Source organism: Chenopodium quinoa, unplaced genomic scaffold (genome assembly GCF_001683475.1).
Source record: "Chenopodium quinoa cultivar QQ74 unplaced genomic scaffold, ASM168347v1, whole genome shotgun sequence".
Lineage (NCBI taxonomy): Eukaryota > Viridiplantae > Streptophyta > Magnoliopsida > Caryophyllales > Amaranthaceae > Chenopodium > Chenopodium quinoa.
The window spans coordinates 2,104,899-2,114,880 of record NW_018743391.1 but is presented as its reverse complement, the minus strand read 5'-3'; the positions used below and the strand labels follow the sequence as shown (position 1 = coordinate 2,114,880).

Genomic DNA, 9,982 nt, shown 5'->3' with positions numbered 1-9,982 from the left:
TATTCTATGAGTCATTTGATAATTAGAACTACAATTCATATAGTATTTAATTAGTTCTTGCATCACAAGGATTAAAAGATTTGTTGTAATCTTATTTTAGAGTAATAAGTTGAAACTTTAAGCAACATTTTGGCAATAGATTTAAGTTGGATAAGGGAAGCAAACAACGATGGCCCTTTTAAGTATTCACCCTCTCCCACAAGTGAGCAATTTCTGTGTTAAAGCTCCCAGGGTTTTCGTGAACAACTCCACATCTAAGTAAGTTTTCTATCTTCTAATATACAGAGTACAAATTTCAAAAAAGGCGAATATTTTACAAAGTTGTACTACGTATTATTTTTTATAGTCTTCTCAATCTCTACTCGATTACATGATTTCATTCTATATTTACTTTTGCGCTATTTACAAATTCACTTTAGTCGTCTTATCTAGCGTATACAATTCATAAATGTTATTCAGTGATATAATGTTGTTAAAATATTTGATCTCACATCAACTGCTATTTTTCCAAATATTAATTCTTTTTTTTTTAAAAAAAAATCTAGTTGCAGTCCTTGCAGATGGTTAACCAAAATAATTAATTAATAATCAAAATCATGCATTATTTTCTTTCAAAAAAATAAAAATAAAAAAATCATGCATTATTTAATAATATATAAAAGTAAGAACCAAACAAATAAAAGATAGCCCTCCTCGGGCCTCGGCCCCTAAATATTAATGGGCCGATTTTATAGTAAAGGAGTAACTCTTAATTTCAATCATATATGAACCCAATAACATACAAATACATGTCACAATAAAGAGTAGGAAAACTCATTCATACAACTAACAATGTGATCATGCATAAATGTATGTAATTAAGTTAATTTAACATTAAATGTTCTCTTATATTTGTACTTTATGATTGTTACTTTTTCCTGTTGTAGAAGAGCTGAAAATCTAAAGAAGCCTTACAGCACCAAATGCAGAACAATGCATGATCAAGTAACACATTCTATGCCACCCGAAAAAATCGAGATTTTTAATTCCTTGGAAAATTGGGCATCAGAGAACGTTTTGGTGTATCTGAAGCCTGTTGAAAAATGTTGGCAGCCACAAGATTTTCTTCCTGATCCGAATTCAGACGGCTTTTACGAACAAATCAAAGAGATGCAGGGGAGAGCAAAGGAGGTTCCAGATGATTATTTTGTTGTTTTGGTTGGACATATGATTACTGAAGAAGCACTTCCTACTTACCAAACTATGCTTAATACTTTTGATGGAGTGAGGGATGAAACCGGGACTAGTCCGACTTCATGGGCAACTTGGACTAGGGCTTGGACTGCTGAAGAAAATAGACATGGTGATCTTCTTAACAAGTATTTGTATCTCTCCGGTCGTGTTGACATGAGAGCCGTCGAAAAGACGATTCAGTATTTGATTGGCTCAGGAATGGTAAGAGTGATCATCATTTTTCCTATAATGCTATCCTCATTTACCCAGTCATGTGAATCCACTTTATAAACTTTGACTGAACACGTCTGCTAATGCACAATTTTGACTATCAATATTCAACGGCTTTTCATTTTAATATTTTTTAGTATAATGCTATCCTTATTTACCCTGTTATGTGAATGTACTTAAACTTTGACTGATCTCATTTACTGATGTATAATTTTGACCATTAATTTTTATTAACTTATCATTGTAATCTTTTCTTAGCTTCCTTTGTTTAACACAATTGTAACTACTCCCTTCGCCCCATAAATACGGTGTTATTCATTTTTTGTTTTTTACTTCATTAAGAGTTGTATTGGGTGGGCAGGTAAATCCTTTGCTTTTGCGAGCTTAGCTTACTTCTACTTGATATCTCTGCCATTTATGTGTTTTTGTATTGCAGGACCCAAAAGGTGAAAACAATCCATATTTGGGATTCATATACACATCGTTTCAAGAAAGGGCAACATTCGTTTCACACGGCAATGCAGCAAGACTAGCCAAACAACAGGGTGATCTGAAGCTAGCACAAATCTGTGGCCTTATTGCAGCAGATGAAAAACGCCACGAAAATGCTTACAGCAAAATAGTGCAAAAACTGTTTGAAATCGATCCTGATACAACAATGCTCGCTTTTGCTGATATGATGAGGAAGAAAATCTCTATGCCGGCCCATCTCATGTATGATGGCCGCGATTCCAACTTGTTTGATCATTTTGCTGCTATTGCTGCTAGGCTTGGAGTTTACTCTGCCAGGGATTATGCTGATGTTATGGAGCACTTGGTGAATTATTGGGAAGTTGAGAAGCTCACCGGGCTTTCGCCGGAAGGACGAAAAGCTCAGGAATTTGTATGTGGTTTACCCCGAAGGATCAAAATTATAGAAGAGAAGGCTCAAGACAGGGCAAAACAAGCACCTTCCCTTCCTTTAAGTTGGGTTTATGATAGAGAAGTTAGCCTTTAAGTTCTTTTTACTAGCATAAATTTGGATGTACTAAAGTAATTTATGTTACAATTTGGAGAAACTAAAGTTGGTTGTTTATATGTTGATTTTTGTATTTGTGCATGTTATGATCAGCTAATTAAGAAGGATCCTAATTCACTAGGCCACCTTGTTCTTTAATTTGTTGTTAGTTCGGTAATGTTCTTATATATGTTGTTACATAGTGGCCTTATATAAAATTTTATAAACTCCTAATTCACTATGATCGAACATTAATTCCATCTAAATGATCATTGTTCCATCAAAAATGAATATTTACAATTAAATTTACCAAAATTTGCCAAATAAATCATATTAATTGACAACTGATGCTTAAATTCTAAAATCAAATTATTAATTTGTCTATAATTTAGTTATTATAATAAAAATATTAATTTTTTACAATGCAATTAAACATAAAGTCCATCTACGAGCTTATTTTAGATTAAATTTATGGATATTTTGTGAAAAATTACCTTTTAAGCTTTGAATTTTGCGAAAAACTACCCTAAAAAAATATTGTAATTAACTACATTATAAAGTATAAAATGTTGTAATTGACTACCTCCCACCAGAATAACCAAAAATTCTAGTATGGTCACTCTCAAAATGACCATCACTATACTTAAATGTGATTGGTTGATTTTAGATTTATTTTTTTGGCTTGGTCAAACCTTATTTAAGGGTAATTAAGGTATTTTGCTTATTTAATTCATTTTCTTATCTTTCAAATTTCAATTAATGAATTTCTGAAATTCTTAATTTAATTTCGAAATTATTTTATCTAAATCTAATTTTAATAAAATCTAAAATTAAGATTAAAAAAAAAATTAATAATCGAAAATTTGTTCTTCGTCGTTCTTCAATGTTCATCAATGTTCTTCCTAGTTCATCCAAATATTTCATCAATTAATCAAATCAACCACGATTTAATGTTCCATGTACCTTAATTTCAATCGCGCATCAATTGAGATAGAAAAATAGGCTTGATTTATACAGCCATCGCGCAATTTTATGGTACACATAATCGGTTTCTATCATCCTCTGTGTGGATTCTTAATCTTTGAATCATAGATTTCAATTGTACAAAATCAAGCATCGGATTCGAAAATAGCGATTTAAGGTATAAGAAATCAAAAATTTTAAGTTTTTCGGTAATATATGTTCGTCATGAAAATCTGAGAAGAAACTGTATCACATTTTTTTTTCACAACTTTTTTTGATCCAAAAAATCGAAGATCGAATTATAATCACTGTTTGTGATAAAGGTATTGACCCAAATACAAATATGACATAACCTAAACTGAATTTTATTAATTACAAAAAGATAATGACCAAACGTAACATTGGACATTGCCGATTACTATAATAGAATTTACTTCGATGGCAATTTATAATACGATGAACCTGGACAATGATTCGAACTAATCAATAAACAAAAATTATGGAATCGATATATTTCAAGTATAGAAATTGCATTTTAATATTGAAAATCACTTATTCTAATTATGATCTTTTCCTAAATTTCTATCTTTTTAAATTTTGAATAGATTATATGTTGGAAATCAGTTATTCTAAATAGGATATTTTCCTAATTTATTACCTTTAAAAGTTAAATGACTTTTATCTCTTAAATTTTAAAAAATCTTTACAAACAACAGCGTTAGGGTTCTTTGCATCACATCTTTATCATCCTCGCATACTCTTTTCAACCGAATTTGTTTCACAGTTTGCACAAGTACCTTTGATATAGGTAATGACATAAGTATGAGTATGGTAAAATCGGATATAAGTGTTTGTAAAAGCTTAGTCAATTAATCGGTTTATGTTCATTTAATACTGCATTGCATTTTTCAAACTAAATTTAAAATTTTTTAAATTACCGCCCTTATTTTTCGCTTGTCAGTTACTAAAGTTCAATTTATATCCTTGTCCAACTCTCACCCTTCTCTATCTTAAAAATTACAAAAACAAAATGGGGGATTCACTAAATTCTGGAGGTTCATCTTCTAGTTTTGGGGGATTCATGGTGAAATGTGGATGTGGTGTTCCCTCTAAGATACGAACTGTGAACAAGCGTAACCACAACAAGGGTAGAAAATTTCATGGTTGTGGTAAATATCCGGTAAATTTTTTAAATCCTTGTGCTTAATTTGTGACCACAGGAACATAGCTTGCTTTCATATATTTATCATATCAAAATTAAAAAATGGCGATACTCACTTTTTAATAGCTCTAATTTCAATAAATATAAGTTAACGGCATTATTTTTTATTAGGGTTCCAATTACCAATTAGTTTTTTATATGTTATTATTTATTTTTGGAACACCAATTAGGATTTTTAAAATACTTGCAAATTGCAGGAGGCTGACTGTGGTTTTTTCAAATGGTTGTGTGATGATGTCGGTGGATGCGTGGAGTGTGAGATGATGTCAAAGAGGTTGGATGAAATCGAGAAAGAAGTTCAATCTCTAACTACGAAGCTAGACAAATTGAAGGTTAAAAAATCACAATTTGAGGAGCAAATTGGTGACTTGAAAGGCCAATTATGTCAATCAACTATGGAGAAGAACAAACATATTGCTTACACAACAGTGATTTTGCCAGTGTTACTTATGTCATGGGTTGGGTTTTTTATGTTCAATTATTTTTGAATTTTTTAGTTGATGCTAAACATAATTGAATAAATCACTTATTAATAAAGTTGTTATAATTATTATTTGTTTGTGTCATTGTTTTTATATGATTATTTTATGTTTAAGAAATTAATACATAAAATATAGTAATCGACTTAACAATTGAATATATATATTACGCAGTAGTAAAAAGCTTTAAATGGTCTTGACTAATCCAAGTTAACTTATCATAATTTAATTTAACTAGAAAGTTAATGTTTTGCCTTGAAGGACTTAATAGGTGACATGCCACCATAAAAGTTTTGCCGCAAAGGGCCAAATATTAAAACTAGCAATCTATCTAGAATATAAAGTACAACAAAAGTTCATTATAACCAATGTCGTGAAAGCTTACAGTAATCAAAGTCTTTAACACAAGAAGCAGGATCCCTAATCGTCATCGTCATTAAAGTCTTCTTTTCCAAAATCATCATCATCATCAGATGGATCTTCGCCACCACCACTGTTTTTGTCCGTAGAGTTTGCATCCAAATCATCATCACTACCATCTTAATATTCACAATAGATAACAAATATAACACCAGTTAGTTTTTCTGAAGAAATTATACAAAACAGAAATAGGTAATAACCAAAAACATGATAGTTGAATACAATATATAAAACAGATAACATATATATTACCATTAAGTTTTTCTCAAATAATAATAAATTAAAAAAAAAATAGGTAATACCAACTAAATATAATTGATGAATACCAATTATAAAAAATATAAAAAAATAAACAGTAGTTAGTTTAAGAGAATTAATAAAAACTATAATAAGTAATAACCAAAAGCATAACAGTTGAATACCAATTATAAAATAGATAAATAATAAAACACCTGTTAGTTTTACAGAATTAATAAAAATATAATAGGTAATAACCAAAAATATAATAACTGAATACCAATTAAAAAAAAAAGATAACAAGAACATCATAGGTAATAACCAAAAACATCATAGGTGAATACCAATTATAAAGCAGATAACAAATACAACACCTGTTACCTTTACTGATCTGATAAAAAACTACAATAAGTAATAACCAAAAACAACATAAGTGATCACAGATTATAAATAGATCACAAATATTACAAATGGAGACAGTTATGAGTTAAATAAGGTAAAGAAAGTATTTAAAATTACCTGAATCAACATCTTCATTGTCCATCCTAGACTTTGCTGTCTCTCGGACCTCAACCATAACGTCATCAGTAAAGATGTCCGGCCTAAGGCGCTTAAGCATTACTTGTACAACAATGCTCTCAAACATGACAGCTTTAAGGTTTCCATGCCCACGTTCCTCACCGATATCATCCTCATTTTCTTCATCAATTCACTGTCGAACTCTTGCACGCTTAACCTCTTTATTTACCCACTGTTTTGTGTTGACATCATACCTGTAACCCAATGCATTACCAACTGTCTTTTCGTTGAATGGTGTTTTTGGTCCAGGTTGCACTACTTCATCAGACAAATCCACACCAAAATGCTCAAAAACTTTAGTTAACCACATTCCATAAGGAAGGAATAAACCTCTCTTTGTTCCCTTTTGAGTTGCAACCATGTAGTCAATCATCATCCTTGGCATGTTCATCTTCACACCAGCAAGTATAAAGTACATGACCAACATGTCAAGATAGGTTAAGGAAGAAAGTCTACCATTGCGGCAATTGAAAGTATAGAAAAGAATCAAATGCAGCAGACGAGTTGGCAGGGGCAGATCATTAATCTCTGGTTTCTTTTGTCTCCCAGCGTCCTGTTCCATTAGCACAAGATCTAGACATTTCTGTTGATCAAATGCCTCAATAGTACTCCATCTCTTACCAGGCAGTTCGGCGTGCACCCTAGATCGCGGGATTTTCAAGATTCTGGCCAATACAGTTTCATCCAAATTTATCTCTTTTCCCTTGACCCAAGTGTATATTACTCCCTTCGTTATGTTAGCATGATCAAAGTGAGTGTAGAATTGGCGAACAAGGTCAGGGTATACGGGAGGTTTTTCTGTTAGCAACTTATCCCATCCTTGGAGTTTAAACCACTGATGTATAAAACCAGCATGGGCTTTGCCGAGGGATTCAAAGTCTACATGCCGCCCCTCGCAAATTGACCAATTACTGAAGTTCTTGTAGAAAAACTCTCGGTACAGGTTGGACCGGAACCGTTCATCAGACTCTGGTGCGTGGTCAGTGCTACCACCTGCTGCAGCATGAGGTGTTGTAGGAGTGGATGCAGTTTGCCTTGTGTTTCTTTTTCTAGGAGGGGAAGCTTCTTCCAACCCAATGATGTTTGCCCCTTTTCTTGGTCTCTTTTCCTGTCGCCTTGCTTGTTGCTTTACTTAAACCATTTTTTCTGGAAAAAAAAAGAATAAATCTTATAAGAAATTATCATTACCAAAGGAAAACATGGCAAGGCATTTACTTTATTCAAAGGTCACCAGGTATAGATTAAAAGGAAAAAGGGTCATTACCTAAAAACAGAACAAGGCATTCAGATGCAAACAGGTAAAGACCAAACTATTAAAAGATCATTACCTAAATGAGAAGCAAAAAGCTTCCACTGGTTAAGGCACACATGTTATGACCAAAATATTAACAGATCATTGCCAATAAAAACAGGGTTCAGTTAATGTTTCTAAGGGTCAATCCAAATCAAAGAAAATAATATTTTTCATCCCCATAAGGCTCTAATAGAAATATTGTTGAAGTTTTTGAAGATAAATGATCCAACCTAATAGAGTAATCATTACCAATGTCAAGTTGAATATTGCATTCACTTTCAGATGCATACATGTGTACACCAATGGAATAAAAAATCATGTTCAAAGGTTACCAGAACAAGGCAGTTACTGTCATAGGAAAACAAGTATAGACTTAAAACAAAGATGGTCATTACATATGAAATACAAAGCTTTGCATATTCTTTCAAAGGCAAAAAGAGGCAACCAAAATAATAAATTATCATTACCAAAGGAAAACATGACAAGGCATTTACTGTCAAAGGATACTAGGTAGTTTAAAAGGAAAAATGGTCATTACCTAAAACAGAACAAGGCATTTACTTCCAAAGGAGAACAAGCATAGATTAAAATAACAAAGATTCATTACTTAAGAAAACTAAACAAGGCATTCAGATGAACACAGGTAAAGACCAAACTATTAAATGGTCATAACCTAAAAGAGAAGCAATAAGCATCCGCTATTTAAGGCAAACATGTGCCGCGACCAAAAAAGTGACAGATGATTGCCAATAAAAAAAGGTTTTAGTTAATGTTTTTAAAAGGGTCAATCCAAATCAAAGAAAAAAAAAGGAAAAAACCATAAAAGAATAGAAACAAAACAGAACTATGTATACAATACAGTCAATTTGCATAGAAACCAACACTTGTTTGTAATAATTTAGATTAAGTAAAAGCAAAATACACATTATATTAAGTAAATTCATTAGATAAAGGAACATTATATCATTTGGCCAATTTGCAAAACATAGGGTCACCAACAAACCAAACTCAAAAATAACATGCATTGTTCTTAATCGAGAAACTCATTTAAGTTAAACAATAAAGTTGTTCATCAAAATGTCACTTTATAATCGATAAACTATCAAATGTTGAAAAACTTGTGGAATTTAGGACTGATTTACAATTAGGACTAAAACTTGTGGAAAAAGCACAATCATGAGAAAACATTCCAAAAAATGAAGAAAAATCGGAACAATTTGAAAATATAAAAAGGCAATTAGCACAACATTACATTCGTAAGTTTATAATAATTAAACCAAAAAATTGAAAAGAAAACCTATTAATTATAAAGTACATACCTTGTTTTCGAGTTTGAAGTCGATGGAGGTTTTTTTCAAGAGAGAATGATCCAATTTTTGAGAGGTTTTTTTTTTAAAAAATGGGGGAGAGTTGTGAAAGGGAAAGGCGGTTTTGATTGGGTTTTTTATATTGACGGTTTTTTCAATATTTTTTCTTCATTATTTTTTTTTCTCAAAAAAACAATTTTGACGGTTTATGGAATTTTTTTTTTTTGTTTTTTTTTAAACAGTATACTCCGTATTGTTTTTGTTTGTTGAATAGTTAATGTAAATTTTGTTAAAATCATTTGATTTCAAAAAGGGATTTCATTTACCAAGGTGAATAAGTGGATGGGAGAGATGGAGTGTAGAGGTTGATTTGATATGTTATAATGATGACATTTATTTATCATTCATTTATTAAAATTTTAAAATATTAGTATTTAAAATAAGTAGTTGAGCAATATCCAATATGTGTTACAAGATTATGTAACAAGATGTTGTTAACAAAATAACTAGTGGCAAACCAAATAAATTTTCATTTAATAAATTTTTTCATAAATTTGTAATCACCAACATCTATTTGGATCATAAACTCGTCTTATGAGAGTCCATTCAAACTAAAGAAGCCTCTTATTTTAATTTTTTTTGGTTATTAATGATTATTTTATAGATTAATCGAGACTGATTATTTTATAGTTCATAGTACAATTATCACTTAATATATTGACACCTTTAGCTAAGTTTTATAATTCACTCTACAATTAACATTAATATCACTTGCTTAAGAGATCAAACCTTTTTCAAGTATGTGTGTCTTTTTGAAAAATCGTTATATTCAAAAAGGTCTTAGTGTGTCAAAAAGATTAAATTACATACATGTGATATCAAATATATTATTGAATATTTAATTACTATAAGGTCATTTTTATTGTATTTTGGGCAAGTTGGTGTTATTTAACAAGTGACATAGGTTCATGTCTATATTAGTTATATATTCTTAAGTTGGTATGATTGTGTTAAAATTTTTCATTATTTTAATTAATTTTG

At 30.9% G+C, this 9,982-nt stretch overlaps 1 protein-coding gene across 2 annotated transcripts; it reads left to right on the top strand.

Annotated features, from left to right (window-relative positions):
* Window positions 1-2,665, top strand: LOC110738723 (stearoyl-[acyl-carrier-protein] 9-desaturase, chloroplastic-like). Of its 2 annotated transcripts, none has more exons than XM_021919131.1 (3): window positions 1-258; window positions 930-1,434; window positions 1,880-2,665. In XM_021919131.1, the coding sequence occupies exons 1-3, from the start codon at window positions 170-172 to the stop codon at window positions 2,438-2,440; spliced, it is 1,155 nt and encodes a 384-aa protein (XP_021774823.1). In that variant the 5' UTR covers window positions 1-169; the 3' UTR covers window positions 2,441-2,665. The 2 variants fall into 2 exon arrangements, with proteins under 2 accessions (XP_021774823.1, XP_021774822.1); XM_021919130.1 differs by having other exon boundaries at window positions 927-1,434.
* Window positions 2,666-9,982: the final 7,317 nt, after the last annotated feature.